Source organism: Wyeomyia smithii, chromosome 3 (assembly GCF_029784165.1).
Source record: "Wyeomyia smithii strain HCP4-BCI-WySm-NY-G18 chromosome 3, ASM2978416v1, whole genome shotgun sequence".
NCBI classification, from domain to species: Eukaryota; Metazoa; Arthropoda; class Insecta; order Diptera; family Culicidae; genus Wyeomyia; species Wyeomyia smithii.
The window spans coordinates 219,928,363-219,950,851 of NC_073696.1; the positions used below are offsets into that span (position 1 = coordinate 219,928,363).

Sequence of the window (22,489 nt, forward strand, 5' to 3'; positions counted from 1 at the left end):
AACGGAAGCTGTATTGACTAGCATTTCTTCCAGTGAAAAGCTCTACCGTTTTTTGGTAACACACTCACGTCAACTTTTCGGTGTTAACAGCTCCCCACTGTGTTATCAGAAGACAAAAATGCGATGCATCATATCCGGTATTAAGTTAAACAACAAACTGTCCTTTTTAGTACAAATTAAATACTTAATTTGAAGAGTCAATTTTCACGTTCATTCATTACAACTCAACCACAATTTAACAGCATCAGCCGGCGGTGGTAAAATGTGCTGACAAATTTATGTGTTTTGTGATTCTAGAGGATATGAGAGTTTTACAAAATTTTGTTACCAATTAGCCTTTATGAACCTATGATCACGAAAAATCCGTAACTTATAAACCGTGAATTGTAGAACCAAATGTAATATAAAATAAATACTCAATAATTTTTTATGAGCATCGGTGTCGATATCCTTTATATCTGCTATTATTTTATGTATATTTTTTCATCGTCACATAATAGAGTTTCATTTTTTGTAAATACCCATTCGGTGATTAACATCAGTTAAAAAAATCACTGAGCTCAGACCAACTATACAAGATCAGAACATATTTATTATTTTAGTTAGATTTTAATCTTTCTCCATAACTATAATCATTGTCATATATGTTCTATCCTCTCATTTAAAGCTATTTGAGTTAATCATTTATGCGTAGAGTCAATGGGAGCGTGGTCAAATTTCCCACTGTTAAATTACTCATGAAACGCGATTAAACCTCCGGGTATCTAAAGGTTGTCCTTCTTCTAGCTTCCATTTCAATAGTTTTTTGTTGTCCCTAGCTTGCCAAGACATTAACTAACTCAAATAAAAATGTTAATGTTCCTAAGCGAATGGTTGATTCAACCAGCGGCTTAGTAATAATTGGTAAAACGTCATTCGTCTAATGATGGCTGTACAGAAGATCAATTGTCCATCTGTTGGTATATAATGTGCGCAAATTGAAGTAATTCATGCTGATGGGTGCACGATTGTAACAATGTCGGTTATGTTCAACATCGGCCCAAACGCAGAACCACTTTAAAGTTGTAACGAACGCAGCAAGCAACAAAGGAAAAATCATATCAAAACCTCTGTATGACGTACAACACAATAAATACATAATTCAAGACCCGCAAATGTTTCAAACAGTAGACTTCCAGCGATAGTGCTGTGACCAGCGTCAATGACGCAAAAGTAAACTTTTTTATGCTCTTGTAGTTTCAACGGTTCCTATGTGGTTTGGGGCAAAATTATTCGCCGTGCATAGCGACGATTGATCTCCAAAAACCAAAGAGAGTTTGAAAAAACGCGGAAAACGCCGAATCACATAATAATTCAAGGAGGTTTGGTACGGTGTATACTACCTGTGCGACTCTTATGAGTAACGAGTCAGTTGATCATCGTCGATCGCGGTGAACGGTTTTTGGGCTCATGCGCGCGCATCCTAAACAGTCCTAGATTGAATTGAGCTTGTTGTCTCTGTGAGTAGTGAAATTTTCCTTCGGTCGCAATGTCTTTGAAGTACAATGAGAAAAATTATCCCTACATTGAACTCGATGGAGGCTATCAAATTGTGATTCAGGAAGATCGCTGCAACCATGATGAGCCTTTTGCGACCAAAGCTCGCCAGGAAATTAATGACAACCCGGATCATATAGCACGTGCGGTGGAGGAAGTTCGCCATTTGGTTGCGGCCGATGAACGCTTCAATCTTCCGTTTCATGAAGATTGGTACGTTACCACATACCTACGGGCCGGTGCAAATGATCCGCAAGAGACTTACAAAATCCTTGCAGACACCGGATACCAAAAGTCTACGAACTGTGAGTACTTTTGCGATTTGGCTTCCATACGGCACGTGTTTGACGAGGGATTGGTGTGGATAGTTCCCGAACGCGACGAGGATGGCTCGGTAGTTATTGTTGTTGAATCAGGAAGTTAGTGTTAATAAATTTGAAGCTTATTGTGACAATTGTAATCATTGTTGGTTTGTTCCCCCCAGAGAAATGGAATCCATCGAAAGTATCACTGGTGCAATTGAATACCGCTTGCAATGCTGCCATTTCAGCTCTGATGCAAAGTGAGGAAGCGCAAATCCATGGTTACAAAATGATTATCGACGTGGAAGGACTTTCGATGACCCAGATATTACAGTTTACACCTCAATCTACCAAGATAATGTTGGATCAGTTGGACAAGTGTTCTCCTATTAGATTAAAAACTGTCCACACCGTCAATAATGGAATGGTTTACAACGTTCTGTTTTCAATCATGAAACCCTTAATGTCGAAAAGAATGCGCGAAAAGATGATGATCCACGGCAGAAACTGGAACGAACTTGGAAAACATATTAGCCTGAAGGTGCTACCGCCGCGTTTTGGCGGAACTTCCAAAGCCCCCGCTTACGATGGCCGGCTGTTCGGCGATTTGATGATGCATTTCAACGAATGGATGCAGAGTGAGTACTGATACTGTAATTGATTAACTAAATTTGAAACCGGAAGGTTTCATAGTTCACCTTACAAACACATTCCGGTTCGAAGTGACCTTGTATTTTATGTATGCGGAACTTGAGCTCGCTCAACATCAGTGACTCCACCTGCATATAATAAGCATAAAGGCCATTAGTTATTCATTCCCCATTCTTAACGAAATGTTGCTACTAGAACCAGTGAACCAAAGTGACAATATAGCATTTTAGCGACAGTTACTTTTTTATTTTTAGCATTTGTAATTTTTCTAGATAGTGTTTTTGCTCTTCTCTAATTCAAATTCGATTCAAATTTGAAATCAAGCGAAATCCCGAGCAAATCTTGAACCTATTAGATTTGCTTTAGACTTGGATTGAGTTTGAATATATTCATTCTACATCCAAAACAGAGTAAATTGAAATTTATGATGATTGGAATTCTTAGATGTCGTAATTCTCTATTATAAATAAAAGTCAATCAATGATTTGAATTATTAATGAATGATTTTGATGTAAAATGTAAATGATCTTGTAACCATGATGTAAAATGTGAAAATCACAAAATGCTTGCTTATATTAAGGTATGTTTTTCAAGACCCCTAAAGAAGCCCTACGACTATATCCTAGTTCATTAAAACAGTCAATAAGGAGATGGCCATAGTTAGTTACCAAGAACATCCGACAAACAAATTTGCAAATTTCGAATCACGCTTGTCCTTGGGAGAGAGAAGGGGGTTTTGATAATGGCCTCGTGGGCTCGATATTTTTTCCGCAAAAAAGGAAATCTGTCAAAAACCTATATATTGACCTATATAAAAAATCTACAAATATTCTGGTTTTAGAGTCGGTGTCAGAAAGTTTGACAGCTCATATAAGAAATTTTTAAAGTTAAAAAAAGAGCAAGGGGAGGGTCCTCGATATATCGAGGGAGGTGATTATTTGCGTTACGTAATTGATAGACCTTCTCTAATGGACCGTGTATGGCATTAACTCATCCAGAACATCTGGAAAATACTTGAAAGGAATTACTATGAGCTTGAGGATGTGTGTGCTCCATACATTTTTTTGTCCATACTAACATCGACTTCCATTGAAAAAAGCACTTCTATCTTGCTTGAGCTTTGATTCATAATTTACCGTTCATAAACAAACCGTTCTGAATCAAAAATTTTTCATTTTTTTTTGGGAAAATTTTACCTGTTTCGTTTCTTATTTCTTCGTGATCAGGCTATCATAAGTGTCTAAGTATATTTGTAACCATCAGTACCCTTTTTAATAAACCCTTAGCACTAATTAGTCGTTATTCAGAAAAAAGTAGGAGGGTGGTATCCAAGACACGACCGCAAGGTTGACGCAGCACTACGATAGTTTTATATTTCATTTCGAGACTACAGGCTATATTTGATTTGAGCACGTTTTGCTTTTGGCACGGTTCGATTTTGGTACACATGTGCCAAAAACGAGCGATTATGTTTAATCATATTTTTGAATTCACTTGTTTTTTTCTACAAATTTAAGCTCAACATCCTCCAACAGAAAGGTATTTTGATTCTCAGTATAAGAACCTCTAATCACTGGGGTAGTCATATCAACCTGTCCCCGTTGGGTTCCGGATATTCCCAAATTATTGAGCTAAAATTCATTAGGCGAGACCTCTAACGACTTGGAACTAAAACTAGTCGTCAAAGGCCACTTAAAAAGTAAAAAGTCATAAAAAGAGATCCGTTCATTTTTGGCAAAATTTTTTGGCGTGTTGCCAAAATCGAACTGTATTTTAATTATTCACACTCTATTTTAGGAGAAAAAATATTCTCTTCAACATTGATGAATACCTTTCATCCTTAAACAGTAAATTTTCTACAAAACACGAAAAGGCAACCTTTTATATAGATTTTTATTGAGTACGATTTAGTAGAGAGAAAACTTTCTTCTACATTAAATTGTCTTTTGAAAGATAGCTCACTCACCGATTCCAAAGCAGCTTTTTAACTTTAACTGTATGTATCTCACAAGGTTATGAAAGAATACAAATATAAGGTGGTAACCCTAATATCAAGATCCAACTAGGATTATCATATTGAATTAAATTTATTTAGAAAAATGTAATCATCAGTACAGCTCGTTAAACTACTTGTTCAAAGGTCTGTATAGAGCATTTTGATTTTCTATTGTCTTTCAAATACTTCATATTTAGTTAATTAAATAAATGAAGAAAAAAAAGAAAAACAGAGTGTAGGATTTAACAATAAACAACGAATTTTATGAAATCAAAAGAAATAATTATCGGTTTCCGTTAGAGTCTGGATCAGTCCACATAAGCACTGAGGATGACTGTATGTCACAGTCGAAATATATATTTGCGCGAACTGAATGTCAATATTTATTTCCCAAATTTCTAGTAGGGTCTAACGGAAACCGATAATTATTTCTTTTGATTTCATAAATCACTCTGCTAAGACGCTCATTATAGATTTTCCAAATTTAACGAATTTTATCTTTTATTTTATCCACGCGTTAGCCCAACACCCCCCCCCCCCCCATTGTTCGTCGACAGCGACAATGTAGTCTTCACTTGGCCTAGCTGCACACAAATGAATATCGAGTTCTACTGCAATGATAGTCGACGAGTGAATGAATATTCTTTATTCATACATAGTACTGTTGCCTGTGCCAGCATATTTTCCTTCAAGACATAAGTTTTAATAAAATTTTAACAGCAGATTGTTAATCTGTCTGATAAAGGAGGTGGTTACGAACTCTCTGAAAAGCCTCACCTTCAGGACATCAAAATAGTCTAGGCTCAGGAAAGCAAACATTAGTTGACCTATTGGGACGGGGAGATTCTGTAAAAAAAAATTTGCCTCTAATATAGAGGATATCGCAGCAGGCAGTTGGTGTCTACTCATGAAGTCTGTGCTAGGCGTGCTCGCATATGATTGGTATATTGTTCATGAAAATTCGACCTTGAAACTTTTATTCAATTTTCACTGCTAAGCAATGAAGTTATAATGAAAACTAAAGTATCAAAAATTGTTCATCATTTTATCAATCCAACGACATATTGATTATTGTGATCCATCATGGGGTTACATCAGTATTATCGTTTGAAATCTTTCATTCCAACGTTACACCTTGGTTTAGTTTCCGCAGAATGTATCCCGATATAGTGCGGTAAGACGTAGTCCTACGTCAAAAAATACAATTATTAGCAGAACATGACATCTTTAGCCAATTAGAACATCTGTGCAAATTTTCAGCCAGATCAACAATGTCAGTTATAATTACGACATTTTTTTTTAAATTGCTCTAGGCTTTTGAACATGCTTTTATACATGTCGGACTCGATTATATATAGACTCGATTTTATATGGTTCGATAATATATATGTAATTTTGGACTAAATTATATGAGGTAGTACTTTATTTTAAATTCAAATATGACGTATCTAGAACTAATATGTCGTAAAAGAACATCCATAAAATACGTAACGCTTGATGCAAAGGGTAGGGGGCTGTCTGAAAACTCATAAAGAAAATTTTGAAGATCTTTACAGTCCCTCCTTCTGTCTGTCGAAAATAGTTAGTTTTGTGCAACGTAATTAATGGACGTTCCCTAATTGATTCATAAATTTAAAAAAAAAAAAAGAGCAAAGCGAAGTCTTGGTGCTACATTCCGATTCGGAACTTGACCTTCTGTTTATGTATACACAGACTTCGCAGCCGACTATTTAGTGTACAGGACAATAGCGGGGCTAGCGCTACGATCCTACTGACACAAACAGTCTCTTCCGAGCCGAGACCCGAACCTACGACGACTGGCTTGTTAGGCCAGCATCGTACCTCGAGACCATCTGGGAGATGCTTAAAAAAATAGAAACAAACGTAAAAATTAAAAAAATATTCAAAAAAAATAAAATTAAAAAAATATTGAAGTTTTTCAAAATTTTAAAAGTTTAAAAAAACTAATTGACAAATAAATATACACTGATCCAAATTTTTCTTTACAGTTGATTGGAATTACAACAGAAATAACTACAAGATATAAAGGGGGTAGACAAAATGATTGAGACATGCAAAATTTTGTCAATTTTCAAAAGGTCAGAACTTTACGAAAAAAAATCACAAGAAGGTTGTATGCAAAGCCACGACCGCAAGGTTGAAGTAGAATACTTTTACAAGAAAGATAACCTGGCTGCTTGCGTGTCAGTCATTTTTTCTAGTAAATAAACGTTGACCGTTCATTGGCAGTATTGTAATTTATTTTGTCTGATATTTTGAATGAAGTTCATTGGATATTTTTAAATTTTGTGCAAATGAGAAGTTGAAGTGCTGCCGAATTGTAATATGCACATTTAATACGACATCATTAAACGGGAACGGAACAAAGGCTACGGTTATGCAGAACGCGAATGCCGGCGCAATGCGATTCGCCTTACCGTGGTGAAATGTACAGCTCTTTTTAAGGCGAATAGAGCTATACATTTCAACAGATTTCGTCTTGCCGAATCGCATCGCGCCGTTATTTGCGTTCTGCATGACCGTAGCCAAACACTTAGCGACGCAAACACGTAATAATAGTCAGAGTATGCATGTAGATGAAGATAATTAACTTTGGATTATAGTGCAAAACGAGAAAATATTAACTCTTTAAATAATCATTTGTGTTCTTCAAATTTCAGTTGTTCAATTTAATATCCGATGAAATGTTTGTTTATTATCTGATGAAGCTCTTATATTGGCCAAATGATGCATTCCCAACTTACTAGGTCCATAACTCTGCCGACCGTGCTTGGGAAAGCGCGGTACAACGATCAATCAGAGGTCGAATTTTGTGTTTTGACAAGGCTTAAGAGTTTTCAATAGTACAATAGTTCGAATGATAAAATTGCAATTTCACGCATTTGGTAGGAATCTTAGAAGATTTCCTAATCGATTGCTGCAAAAACGAAGGAAATCCATCGAAAACTAACCGATTTATTAGCATTTGAAATTTTTCTCACTTTTTTCAGTTTTAGATTTTCATTTTACATCCCTATGTAGCCGAACTTCCTGAGAGAAGTATTCTAATTCAAAATTAAATCTTCATTAATTCATTTGTTGTCCTTATAAGGACAATTGTTCAATTTATCATTGAAAGTGAGGACTAAGGCGCACGGTCAACACAATGAGAAAGGTGTTTGCACATTGAAAACTAGACACGGCTTTACTGGAGGAAGTGTTGGCAAATGCATCTACCGCTAATACCACCGCTATCATACGAAAGCGCGTCGTTTCATGTGGGGAATATCAACAACGAAAAATGACGCGCGTCTAGTCATAACCCGAACTGTTTCGCCGTGCTGCTCCCATTAACCTTTACATCGGCCTCAGGGAAGTACCGGCTGCATCTGCATCTACCGCTGAGGCTGTCACTATACTGCTATTGGTACCAAAAGCTATTAACTCTTCAAATAAGTGTGTTATTTGTTCTCAAAAGAACAATTGTTCAATTCAAAATCGGATTTACGCAATCGCATCTCTGTAATATTACCGACAATAATATTCTTCTGAACAAACTGATACAACTTTCCCATTAGGCCTCTGTCATAATAGACGCGAAAAGCGACGCGAACCGATTCGCTCAGCTGTAGGTTAATGTACAGCCATCAGTAGAGCTGTACATCAACCTACGGCCGAGCGAATCGGTTCGCGCCGCTTTTCGCGTCTACTATGGCAGAGGCCTTAGAGAAAGTCGCTGGCTGATGTATTCACTTCATGCAAGCCTGCTGCTGATGCTTCCCGCTACCACACTGAAACAGCATTTTAGTGAAGGGAGTGTCGTTGCATCAGCTGACCCTGCTACTATCGATGCTGATATACCCGCTGCAACAGCTACGCTATGCATAGCCATGCCACAGTTGTGGCCGCTATACGCTGGCCCAACTGCTGAGCATCTGCAACGCTATCCGTAGCCATGTCACAGTTGTGGCCGCTATCCGCAATCGATGGTACCCACTGCTCGCTCCCGCTGCTGCTAAGGGAGGACTGCTGTCGTCGCTGTTCAGAACTACTATGAGCGGCTTCGACTAAAACAGGCTCTTATATAAGGATGAAAATAGGAATGAATTATTTTACGTACGTGGTGGAATGATATAACTTGAAAAATATGTGTGACTTCATTCTGGTTCAGAGCGATCATTTGATAAGCTCCACCTCTTTTTTCAGTTTCTAAAGTTTTTCCTCAGTTTCATAGCACGGATGCACAAAAATGATTTCTTGTGAACATTCTGTCGAGCCGGACCGATAGCACTCTCATTGAAGCAACAAAATAACATGTTTTGTGTCGTGTTGTGCAGCTTGGTTGAAGAAAATGTTCCCGTCCCCATGTCGCATGTGAGCAGATTATTGCGTTCAGTAGACAGTAGATAGTGTATCCAGCGAATAAACACCGATGGTGCTCTCACACACGCAACGGTTTTAACCCGTATCTTATTGCGGTTTGTAACATCAAGCGATTTCGTTTGCTCGCTGTTGCGTGTTGCATCATGTTGCAACTTGGCAGCTGGGAGACGACGAAATTCTGTTAATGCTGATTGATTGAATCGACTTCATATTAGCTCTGCATAGTCGAACTAACTGCTTTTGTGAATGCGTACTAACAGTGCAGTTTATTATTCAATGTCGGTTATGCTGATCGCAGCCTTTGCGCTGCCCCTACAGTGGGGGGTTTACTAAATAAAGTGAAAATTAGACAACTACAACAGAATGTGATTGCATCCCGCACAGAATGTCTGCTTGTGTAGATGCCAGAAAATTATTAACCTTCAATTATTTTTTTATTTGCCTTGAAAAAAGCATGTTGCGGTTCAAAATCGGTTGCTAATTACAACCTTTGAGCTGCCCTAACATTGGGAGAATTAAGATACACGGACAACATGCACTGTGGAAGCTATTTCACATTCAAATTTAAATTGCTAGGATGCAACACAGAATACTTGCTTGCGTTGACAAAAATTATTAACTTTCAATGACTTGTTTATTTGCCTTCAAAAAGGCATTTTGATTTCGAAAATTGGATTTCCTGATGGCAATCTTCATGCTGCCCCAACACGGGGGGAATAATGGCTGTCTGGCGACACACGCTGAGAAAAACCGCGCTGCTCCTGAGACGTGGTGACCAACCACAGGGCTAGTGCTGCTGCTAAGGAAGGACGACTTGTCTCTGTCTAGAACTATTATGAGCGGCTCCGGCTGAAACAGGCTTTTATATAGGGATGAAAATAGGAATGAATTATTTTTCGTATGTGGTGGAATGACATAACTTGAAAAATATGTGTGACTTCATTCCGGCTCAGAGTGATCATTTGATAAGCTCCACCTCTTTTTTCAGTTTCTAAAGTTTTTCCTCAGTTTCGTAGCACGGATGCACAAAAATGATTTCTTGTCGAACCGGACCGATAGCACTCTCATTGAAGCAACAAAATAACATGTTTTGTGTCGTGTTGCGCAGCTTCGTTGAAGAGAATGTTCCCGTCCCCGTGTCGCATGTAAGCAGATTATTGCGTTCAGTAGACAGTAGATAGTGTATCCAGCGAATAAACACCGATGGTGCTCTCACACACGCAACGGTTTTAACCCGTAGGTATCTTATTGCGGTTTGTAACATCAAGCGATTTCGTTTGCTCGCTGTTGCGTGTTGCATCATGTGACAACTTGGCAGCTGGGAGACGACGAAATTCTGTTTACGCTGATTGATTGAATCGTCTTAATATGAGCTCTGCATAGTCGAACTAACTGCTTTTGTGAATGCGTTCTAACAGGGCAGTTTATTATTCAATGTCGGTTATGCTGATCGCAGCGTTTGCGCTGCCCCTACAGTGGGGAGTTTACTAAATAAAGTAAAAATTAGACAACTACAACAGAATTTGATTGCATCCCGCACAGAATGTCTGCTTGTGTTGATGCCAGAAAACTATTAACCTTCAATTATTTTTTTATTTGCCTTCAAAAAAGCATGTTGTGGTTCAAAATCGGTTGCTAATTACAACCTTTGAGCTGCCCTAACATTGGGAGAATTAAGATACACGGACAACATGCACTGTGGAAGCTATTTCACATTCAAATTTAAATTGCTAGGATGCAACACAGAATACTTGCTTGCGTTGACAAAAATTATTAACTTTCAATGACTTGTTAATTTGCCTTCAAAAAGGCATTTTGATTTCCAAAATTTGATTTCCTGATGGCAATCTTCATGCTGCCCCAACACGGGGGGAATAATGGCTGTCTGGCGACACACGCTGAGAAAAACCGCGCTGCTCCTGAGACGTGGTGACCAACCACAGGGCTAGTGCTGCTGCTAAGGAAGGACGACTGCTGTTGTCGCTGTACACACGCTGAGAAAAACCGCGCTGCTCCTGAGACGTGGTGACCAACCACAGAGCTAGTGCTGCTGCTAAGGAAGGACGACTGCTGTTGTCGCTGTCTAGAACTATTATGAGCGGCTCCGGCTGAAACAGGCTCTTATATAGGCCAAATAACATGTTTTCAATTGCAAGGTATATGATCCTGTCGACCGTGCTTGGGAAGCAAGCATATAACGACCAATCAGAGGTCGAATTTTTCGTTTTGACAAGGCTTGACTATTTTCAATAGTACAAAAGTGTGAATAATAAAATTACAATTATCTTATTTTGGGAAGAATCTTAGAAGATTTTCCAATCTATTGCTGCAAGAACGAAGGTAATCCATCGAATACTAACCGATTTATTAGCATTTGAAATTGGATATATTTTTCACTTTTTTCGGTTTTAGATTTTCATTTCACATCCCTATGTAGCCGAACTTCCTGAGAGAAGTATTCTACTTCAAAATGAATCAATTTTGACGAAACAGGTTTCATTTTACTGGAAAACTATCCTACTTTCCAAATATTATGTGAGGACTTAAGGCGGCCAATGGACACCGGAAATGTTCCGGATTTTAGCAGTATATGTCAAAATGTTCATTATTGCAACGCATAGAGCTTTTTATGACAGCTAATTTCTTGTAGGTTTATATGTTGCCAATAAACTAGAACTCATTCCGAGTTCATTGGTACCCAAAGGTTAAAAAATTTATAAGGAAGGAATGTTCAAATTTTCCTATAGGAAAAGAAGGTATACCTTCTCCTCTCCCCTTTAAGGTCTCATGTTATATATGGACCGCCCCTAATTTGTGAATGACGCCTAGTTTATGTTACCCTGCAATATGCACAATTCAAACAAAAAATATTTGAATTTAAAATGTGTTTAAAAAAGTGTGCATAAAACCGAATTTATGTGCGTAAAATCGAAGTACGTAAAATCAAGGGTGCAGACAACCGAGGTACACACGGAGAAAAAACAATAGTCAGAGCAATAATAATCGGGGTCGATTATTATTAATATTTTTTTGGCATTCCGTCATGATGTTTCTCCAATTCACTCGGTTATTGGCTACCGCTCTCCAATCCCTAGGATAACGTGTACTGTGTACCCGCCATATCTCGATCCACCAGGGATGAAAATAGGAATGAATTATTTTTCGTATGTGGTGGAATGACATAACTTGAAAAATATGTGTGACTTCATTCCGGCTCAGAGTGATCATTTGATAAGCTCCACCTCTTTTTTCAGTTTCTAAAGTTTTTCCTCAGTTTCGTAGCACGGATGCACAAAAATGATTTCTTGTCGAACCGGACCGATAGCACTCTCATTGAAGCAACAAAATAACATGTTTTGTGTCGTGTTGCGCAGCTTCGTTGAAGAGAATGTTCCCGTCCCCGTGTCGCATGTAAGCAGATTATTGCGTTCAGTAGACAGTAGATAGTGTATCCAGCGAATAAACACCGATGGTGCTCTCACACACGCAACGGTTTTAACCCGTAGGTATCTTATTGCGGTTTGTAACATCAAGCGATTTCGTTTGCTCGCTGTTGCGTGTTGCATCATGTGACAACTTGGCAGCTGGGAGACGACGAAATTCTGTTTACGCTGATTGATTGAATCGTCTTAATATGAGCTCTGCATAGTCGAACTAACTGCTTTTGTGAATGCGTTCTAACAGGGCAGTTTATTATTCAATGTCGGTTATGCTGATCGCAGCGTTTGCGCTGCCCCTACAGTGGGGAGTTTACTAAATAAAGTAAAAATTAGACAACTACAACAGAATTTGATTGCATCCCGCACAGAATGTCTGCTTGTGTTGATGCCAGAAAACTATTAACCTTCAATTATTTTTTTATTTGCCTTCAAAAAAGCATGTTGTGGTTCAAAATCGGTTGCTAATTACAACCTTTGAGCTGCCCTAACATTGGGAGAATTAAGATACACGGACAACATGCACTGTGGAAGCTATTTCACATTCAAATTTAAATTGCTAGGATGCAACACAGAATACTTGCTTGCGTTGACAAAAATTATTAACTTTCAATGACTTGTTAATTTGCCTTCAAAAAGGCATTTTGATTTCCAAAATTTGATTTCCTGATGGCAATCTTCATGCTGCCCCAACACGGGGGGAATAATGGCTGTCTGGCGACACACGCTGAGAAAAACCGCGCTGCTCCTGAGACGTGGTGACCAACCACAGGGCTAGTGCTGCTGCTAAGGAAGGACGACTGCTGTTGTCGCTGTACACACGCTGAGAAAAACCGCGCTGCTCCTGAGACGTGGTGACCAACCACAGAGCTAGTGCTGCTGCTAAGGAAGGACGACTGCTGTTGTCGCTGTCTAGAACTATTATGAGCGGCTCCGGCTGAAACAGGCTCTTATATAGGCCAAATAACATGTTTTCAATTGCAAGGTATATGATCCTGTCGACCGTGCTTGGGAAGCAAGCATATAACGACCAATCAGAGGTCGAATTTTTCGTTTTGACAAGGCTTGACTATTTTCAATAGTACAAAAGTGTGAATAATAAAATTACAATTATCTTATTTTGGGAAGAATCTTAGAAGATTTTCCAATCTATTGCTGCAAGAACGAAGGTAATCCATCGAATACTAACCGATTTATTAGCATTTGAAATTGGATATATTTTTCACTTTTTTCGGTTTTAGATTTTCATTTCACATCCCTATGTAGCCGAACTTCCTGAGAGAAGTATTCTACTTCAAAATGAATCAATTTTGACGAAACAGGTTTCATTTTACTGGAAAACTATCCTACTTTCCAAATATTATGTGAGGACTTAAGGCGGCCAATGGACACCGGAAATGTTCCGGATTTTAGCAGTATATGTCAAAATGTTCATTATTGCAACGCATAGAGCTTTTTATGACAGCTAATTTCTTGTAGGTTTATATGTTGCCAATAAACTAGAACTCATTCCGAGTTCATTGGTACCCAAAGGTTAAAAAATTTATAAGGAAGGAATGTTCAAATTTTCCTATAGGAAAAGAAGGTATACCTTCTCCTCTCCCCTTTAAGGTCTCATGTTATATATGGACCGCCCCTAATTTGTGAATGACGCCTAGTTTATGTTACCCTGCAATATGCACAATTCAAACAAAAAATATTTGAATTTAAAATGTGTTTAAAAAAGTGTGCATAAAACCGAATTTATGTGCGTAAAATCGAAGTACGTAAAATCAAGGGTGCAGACAACCGAGGTACACACGGAGAAAAAACAATAGTCAGAGCAATAATAATCGGGGTCGATTATTATTAATATTTTTTTGGCATTCCGTCATGATGTTTCTCCAATTCACTCGGTTATTGGCTACCGCTCTCCAATCCCTAGGATAACGTGTACTGTGTACCCGCCATATCTCGATCCACCTGGTCTACCCATCTTGCCCGCTGCGTCTCTGGTCGTCTTCTTTCTACCAGATTCGAGCCAAACACTATCTTCGCAAGGTAGTTGTCCGGCATTCTTGCAACATGCCCTGCTCAGTGTATTCGTCCAGCTTTTGAATACTGGGTTCGCTGGGTAGAGTTGAGCGAATTCATGGTTCATCCTCTGCCTCCATATTTCGTTCTCCTGCACGCCGCCAAAGATCGTCTTTAGTACCCGGCGTTCGAAAACTTCGAGCACTCGCAGGTCCTACTCGAGCATTATCCACGATTTATGCTCGTAGAGAACAAACGGTCTTATGAGCGTTTTGTACAGGTTACACTTTGTACTGGGGCTTTGTCTGTTCGACCGTAATTGCTTGTGGGCATGACTTCCGCTGATGAAACGCCTCCGGATCTCACGGCTGGTATTATTGTCCTCAGTTACATCCTCGCTGCTTTCCGTTTTAGTCTGATGTACTGTTAGGCCACCGCCTCAATAGTTCTGCCGACAATGTCCATGTCATCAGCAAAGCAAACGAATTGACTGGATTTGTTGAAAATCGTAACCCGCGTGTTGATGTCCGCTCGATTCATTACACCCTGTAGCGCAATGTTGAATAGCAGGCAGGAGAGACCATCACTCTATCGAAAACCCCTGCGGGTTTCAAATAGACCCGACAATCCACCCGAAATCCGCACACAGCACTGCGTAACCATTATCAGTCTAATCAGCTTCCTTGGAAAGCCTTTTTCGCCCATAACCTTCCATAGTTCTTCCCGGCCGATAGTGTCATACACGGCTTTGTAGTCGGTGTAGGTGGTGCGTGGGGGTTCTGTATTCAAGGCATTTCTGGGGGATCTGCCGTATAGTAAAGATTTGGTCCGACGTAGCCCGTCCTTCCACGTAGACGGCCTGATAGTTTCCCACAAATCTGTTGGCTAGCGGTGAGTCGGTGGAAAATGATTTGGGAAAACACTTTATAGGCGGCATACCAGACGGTGATCGTTCGATAGTTCCCATAGTCTAATTTGTCGTCTGACTTATAGATAGGGCAGATAACCCTATTTTCTTGCAATCAACTTGTGGCCAGCTATTCCGGGCCCTTCTCTATAACCTCTGCTCCGAGGTCATTCTTTCCAGATGATTTATTGTTTTTCAGCTGCTTGATGGCATCCTTAACTTCGCCTATCGTTGGGGCTGGCACGTCTTCTACGTTTGTCGCACTAACGGGATCGCTTATCCGCAATTCAGGCGTTCGTCGGAGTGCTGCCTCCAGTTTTCGGTCACCTCAGACCATCCAGGCACATTTCAGCTCGCGGCACAAAGCCTCTGCGTGATGCGTTGAGTTCTGGTTTCCTGAGAATAATGTAGCTGTTCCAGCTCTACATATGTACTTCTCCTCGTCCAGGAGGCGCTTTTGTCCCGCATCTTCTTTTGTCTGTGTCTTTCTACATTCTGACGAGTGGCACTGCGCAGCTTAACCGCCCGCGCAACGTTCTACTCATCCATCACCCTCCTACATTCGTCGTCGAATCACTAGTTTCGTTGGGTTCCTCCCACATGCCCGATGACGTTCTCCGTTACGCTGTGGATGGCTGTTTTGGTGGTGTTCCAACAGTCCTCGAGAGGAGCTTCCTTCAGGTGGTCCTCTCCAAAGCTTCGAGCGAATGCGCGTAGTTTTCGGTGACGCTAGGATGCCTCAGTCGCCCAAGATCTAACAGGGGCGGGCGTCGGTACCGAATGTTGTTAACAACGGAGAGTTTTGAGCGCATTTTGACTATCACCAGGTAGTGGTCCGAATCGACGTTAGCACTCCTATAGGATCTGACGTTGATGATGTCTGAGAAGTGCCAACAATCAATCAGAATGTGATCGATCTGTGTTTCTGTCTGATTTGGTGACCTCCAGGTGTACTTGTGTAGGAGGTTGTGCTAGAAGCAGGTACTACGAACGGCCATGTTCTAAAAGGCGGCAAAGTCGATAAGTCTCAGTTCCATTTCGTTGGTCAGCTGGTGAACGCTGAAGCTTCCAATCAACGGTGTGTATTTCTCCTCCTGGCCGACCTGAGCGTTGAAATCCCCGATGACGATCTTGATATTATGTTTTGGTCGAACTCACGTTCCAACTGCGCGTAGAATTCATCCTTGTCGTCTTCGATACTTCCGAAGTGAGAGCTGTGCACGTTTATGATGCCGTAGCTCTGGTAGATCGCCATCACGGAATGTATGTACCATTGACCCCTTCAGCACACTTCCCGCAGTGCTACGACGTCGAACCTGCGGGATTTCAGTACTTCGGAGAGCACTCGTTGGCTTCTTGGAAATCGAGAGATCGGCAGTTACACGTTCCGAGTTTCCAATCGTTTTTCCGTTTTTGTCGCGTGGGTCTGTGCCGATTGTTCTAATCCAAATTTCTCGTTCATTACTTGTGACTGTTTTACGGTGGCGGCTCGCCTGCGCATCAATCACTTGTCTAGCCGGAGGGCCATCGTGTATAACACTATTTAAAATCCCACGTTGACACGAGGACTGGAGAACAGACGTCGTTTCGAGCCGCTCCTAACGTTGAGTACAGACGCTCGGAGACTCAAATGAGCCCTCCAATCCCAGCCAGCAGACGATCAAGTTCCCACCAGGGTTGGTTACCCGATCTTCCCTTGATTGTTCGTATCCCAGCTGGCACTGCATGAAAGTCGAAACAGGGGTGGCTGGATAAGAGGCTACGGACCACGTGTGGGGTCTTTTTTATTCCTGAAGGAGCACTTGGCACCAAGGATCGCGAGTCTCTCAAAGATACAAACCTAGGTGCTACATTCCGATTCGGAACTTGAACTTCTGTTTATTTATACACAGACTTCGCAGTCGACTGTTTAGTGTACAGGACAATTGCAGGGCTAGCGCTACGATCCTACTAACACTAACGGTCTCTCCCGAGCCGAGACTCGAACCTACGACGACTGGCTTGTTGGGCCAGCATCGTACCTCGAGACCACCTGGAAGATCAAAGATACAGACGAATGCAATAAATATTATCGTGTTTGAATCATTCAGTCTCCTTCTATGGTATTTGAAACACTCAGAAGCGAAATACAATCATCAGCGTTTCTATGGAAAACTTGTACGCGAATGAAAATTATTGGACAATACCTGATGAATCAAAGAACACATTTGCATGAAATATTGCTAGTAGGGAAGCGAAAATTTCAAGGCTTACTTGGCACCGACGATACGCATTATTCTTCCGTTAACCAGCCAATTTTGTTTGGTAATCCACCTGAAATTAACAAACGAATGTTACTTTTTTCATTTTTTAATAATTGTTCGGCAAAGTTGTAGCTGATTCTTCAAAAAACAACTTAGTATATTTGCCTTTTTAAATAGACTTTTGTGAAGTTTCCTGTAGGCTGCTACTAAAAATCCCTTTTTTTGCAATGTAACATTTAATACTGATTTTCCACAATTTTTAGTTATTTTACAATGTTGTTTAGTAAACCGAAACAAACAATTTCATCAAAAAAAGCTTATTTTCATCTCTCACATTTCTTTGGTTCCCTCCCAGCTGGTCTTGAGGTACGATGTTGGCCCAACAAGCCAGTCGCCGTAGATTCAAGTCTCGACTCGGGAAAAACTGGTAGTGTCAGTAGGACCGTAGCGCTAGCCCCGCAATTGTCCTGTACACTTAACAGTTGGCTGCGAAGTCTGTGTATAGTAAACATAAGGTCGAGTTCCGAATCGGAATGTAGCACCAAGGCTGTTCTGCTGTATTTCTTTGGTTATTGACGACTTTTATTGAAGTAATGCTCAATTTACTAACAGATAACTACAAAATCTGCTAGTTTCTGTAGACAAACCCATTTCTATATTGCAGTCATTCAAACATGGGCACTTGACTCTCGCTGTCTCTCACATATTCTCTGTGTAAGTAAATTAGTGCATTATTTAAATAAAAATTTTCAATAACTAAATAAATATAAGATATAAAAATAAACTTTTTTCGGTGAACTTAAATATAAAAATAAAATTCGTTTCTCACTTCTAGGTAGATTAATCACAAAATTCCAACTTCTATAAAATGAAGGATAAGGCCGTTACAAATTTTATTTTCATTTTATGTCACCCCCCCCCCACCCTTCAAAAATCTTGAATGTTGGAAGGGTAAGAAAAAAAGCTCAAACCGTTTTGTTCATTTCATTGGTTTTCCGACAGCAAAATGCTCAATTTAGCAACAAACAAGTCAGGTAACAGCGAGAGTGTCGTAGAAAGGCAAGCGAAATAAATAATAATAATAATAAAGTGTTATTCTTCAACATTTATTTGAGTGCAAGTTACAAACGTCATAACTTGCACACAAACTTTGATCAAAGATATTTCTGTTTTTTTCGTCTCGGTGTTATTTATTTTTTGCCACCCCCTTTGCTAACTTTAATAATCTTGGACATAAAAAGAATTCGAAATTTGTATCAGCCTAATTATCAAAACAATATCGCTGAAAATACTACAAAATCAATTTTTTCAGTTAAAAGTAATTAGTGTTAATTAGTGCATCGTTAACAACTAAATGAAGAAAGTGAGATGAACATAAATTCCCTTCGGAGAAATTGTTTGTCTTCAACAAAGCGGTTTCTTTAAAAATGTGTCTCAACTTTGCCGAACAAAGTTGGACAAAGCTGAACAAAGGATTTTTATATTTCAAAATGAAGAAGTGAAATTCGCTTCATACTGTAGAGTGGATTAATTACAAAATTGCAACTTCTTTAACTTGCGGAATAATTGATGGAACAACTTTACTAAAGACACTGCGGCTCTAGAATCATTTTTTGGTTCAAACGTTTTTGTCGCTTTGAAAACAGTGTGTATCGTTTGGCTATTTTCTCTTTAAATTGTATTTTGAGGCCTATTTCTGGCGTTTAAAAGTGTTTTCAATCATTCATCAGGTCAGATCTCCGAGGTACGATGCTGACCTAACAAGCCAGTCGTCGTAGCTTTGAGTCTCGGCTCGGGAGAGACTGTTAGTGTCAGTAGGATCGTAGCGCTAGCCCCGCAATTGTCCTGTACACTAAACAGTTGGCTGCGAAGTCTGTGTATAACAAATAGAAGGTCAAATTCCGAATCGGAATGTAGCACCAAGGCTTTGCTTTTTTGCAATCATTCAGAGCATCATTTGTGATTATATTTCTTTCGTTTTTTTCTGAAGTATAAGTAGGTATTTAGAATTTTTTAAAGATTATTCCTCTAATCAAATTCAAATTTATTAAATTTTTTGCAATAACTAATATGAGATCAACATTTCAGCTCTTTCTTTCTTTTCTTTTTTCATTTGAAATCTTTTTTGTTTTTAGTCTCTTCCAACTTTGGAACGTTTACAGGAGATTTTAGAATTTATTTCAGCTTAGCCTTTTTCTGTTTTTCTTTTGCTGACATTTTTGTATCACTACAAAGAGGGAAGGGGGTTTGGTAAATGTCTACGATTGCCCACCGGGGTCGGGTAAATGACGATATTTCAGTCCACATGTAATGTTGATGTTGAACAATCAATATAAACATTTCTAATCAATTGGTATGCACTTTCCAACTTATTCTGAAGAGCTAACAATTCATTGAGATCGAAGTAAACCACGGACGCGATTTCTTCCTGTGTCACGATTTTCTCGTTGAATATTCCTTAATTAATTTATTGTTTTCGGATTGTGTTTCCATAAATGGAATCGTGAATCGAATCAAATCAAAGGTAAATTTGCCAGTTGAGCAAAAATAAGCCCCGCAAAAGAAAATTTCGCAGAAAATATTGAGATCTATTGAATACTGTAATCTGTTTGAACTTTTTTTATGCTTTTATTTTTTGATTTTTCAAGCTTTTGATTATGCATTGTATATGATGATCGAATTTTACTACAACGTACAACGTTTTTATGTATGATCGAATTTTACTACAACGTGATACGATTTCACGATAACGGTAGGGTAAATATGTTTAAAACCCCCCCCCCCCCCCTGGGGCATAACGCCCCAGTCCATTTATTCGGAAACACACAAAAAATAAGACATGAGACTATTGGGAATCCGTAGCGGGTCATAGGACCAACCTTCTGTACAAGTTTGATTATTGTCACTAGCTACTGCATGGGGCATATTATACTGCATCTAGGGCGTTTTGCCCCGGCAGATTGGAAAGCTTGCGATTTAATCATATTTTTTAATAAAATCATGGTGTTTCTGTGTAACAGTTATTACAAAACAAAATAAAAGCAGTGCATTACCAACTAAATAGTGTATCCAACTGCATGGAAGATTTGTTGTTTGTGATGAACATAGCTACAATATTGACGATGTTTCTTAGGGGGGGCGTATTATACCTGTTTACCCTACTATGACAAGTTCGGCAGTTTAACAATGAAGCTAAGAATATGTTTTGGCACACGCGTGTGTTAGCATTTTGGGCATTTTGTAATTCTGAAGCCTTTGGGTGCGTGAAATTTTGCCATTTTGTCACTTTTAATAGATAGATTTTACGCCAACAAATCCCTACATAACCCCCAATCCAATTCCGTAGTACTAACGAAAGAGTCAGTGCGTCGGTGGCCTTCCATTGAGTAAATACCACATCATCAATATCCTCTCTAATATCCCCAAGCTACGGTAAAGATGGTCGTGGCCAGCAATGATGACTATCGGGCCTACTTCATCTTCAGATTACTACAAATGTTACTCCCAAACATTTTTTTTTCTTCATCTATAGTCCCAAACATTGTTCTTTATACAATCTGAGTTGAAGTGATAGACATCAGTCTGCAATCTAAAAAAGATACCGTGCTTACGCTACGCTATTCTGAAGAGCTAACAATTCATTTAAGAATTTGATGATTGGTAATTGTAGAAATAAGATATACATATACACCTATATGACATGATCTAAACTCACTTATTCCCAGAATAATAACACTGGGCACATTCTGGAGAAAAAATGATTCCTGTGATTTTTTGGTGCCCGATGCATGTAGAAAAGTGCGTCAAAAAGCCGCCGAGCCAGGTTCTACAATTGCTTACGAAAAACTTCATTTAAGTCTCTGAAAGCATTTCGCACTTCAAGGCTGAAAACCTATACTCTTTCAAATATTTTTAGTATGTGGCTCTTTGGAAAACCTGTGGTGACAATTGGTCGACAAAAGCGAAACAAGTTTACCGTGGAGCTCAAACTAGAAAAAAATAAAAGATTATATCTTCTTAGTCATTCTTGTGAAGTTTGGTGCCCTGAACTAGATCAGAAGTGTGCAATACCTTCAGAGACTTAAACGCAGTTTTCCCGTGTGCAAACATAAGCAACGAACCCGGCGAGTAATTATTTTTCGGCCTTTTAACGCACTCCTATCCATGCTAGGGAGAACAGAAATTCACAAGAACGGTTGAACAGCTGTTATCTTTCTTTTTTTTAGTTGAGCTCGTGTATAAAATTTTGTTCCGCTTTTGTCGTCCAGCGTAATCGCTGGCTCAACAGTTCTGTTCAAAATTTATGTTCCAACGTGAAATGGAAGATGAACACTGATACTGATTCGATATTTTCTCAAGCTTCATCTAAAACTAGACAACCAACTTAGTTCATGCATATTTTCTCTGCTTACAGGAATGCACGGATTTGGATTCAAGCGGAAATACTACGTCAAGGGAGCTCAATAATGTGTTCTTAAGATTCATTATATGGGTTTTTAGGAATAAAATACGATGAGCAAGTATAAACGACATTTTTCTTACTTCCTTCTTGAAGCATCACTGTCCAGTGTCGAATCAACTTTTACAGCGATACGATTCTTCTGTAATGCATTTGACAACATTTGCGTTTGCAGTTGGTGTCTTCAAACTACCCTCTGTTTCAATTGCGTCTAGTGTACTTCTCGTGTAGCTCTTAAACCAAAAACAAACAATTTCAATGCAAATGTGCTACTTCGGTGTAGCTACATCGCAAAAACGAATTCGACAATAGTTGTAAAAAATACATTAGTGGTCTATCTTGTTGACACAAGAGAATTTCATTTTCGCTCACAAACAAAAACACTTTAAGACAAATATACGTGAAACTAAAACCATCAACCACGTAGATCGCGAGAAAAAGCGTGCATGTAGAGTCTGACGCATGGAAGCATGAAGGCCAGCACTGTTGTGGGAATCCAAACTGCCACCGGTCGCGTCATGTTATTATTTTGATTGTTCAGATGCGACGGTGTGCATTAGTA

General features: G+C 39.3%; 2 protein-coding genes across 2 annotated transcripts in view; one reads left to right on the plus strand and one right to left on the minus strand.

The window, feature by feature from the left end:
* The window catches only part of LOC129730115 (putative fatty acyl-CoA reductase CG5065), a 106,468-nt gene that overhangs the window by 60,634 nt on the left and 23,345 nt on the right, over positions 1-22,489 (minus strand). The window contains exon 2 of the mRNA XM_055689177.1: positions 17,479-17,538. The gene's annotated coding sequence lies outside the window, so the exon portion shown is untranslated. The remainder of the gene's footprint in view (positions 1-17,478; positions 17,539-22,489) is intronic.
* LOC129730117 (alpha-tocopherol transfer protein-like) lies at positions 1,186-21,987 on the plus strand. Its single transcript, XM_055689179.1, has 3 exons — positions 1,186-1,955; positions 2,021-2,476; positions 21,883-21,987. The coding sequence occupies exons 1-3, from the start codon at positions 1,529-1,531 to the stop codon at positions 21,933-21,935; spliced, it is 936 nt and encodes a 311-aa protein (XP_055545154.1). The 5' UTR covers positions 1,186-1,528; the 3' UTR covers positions 21,936-21,987.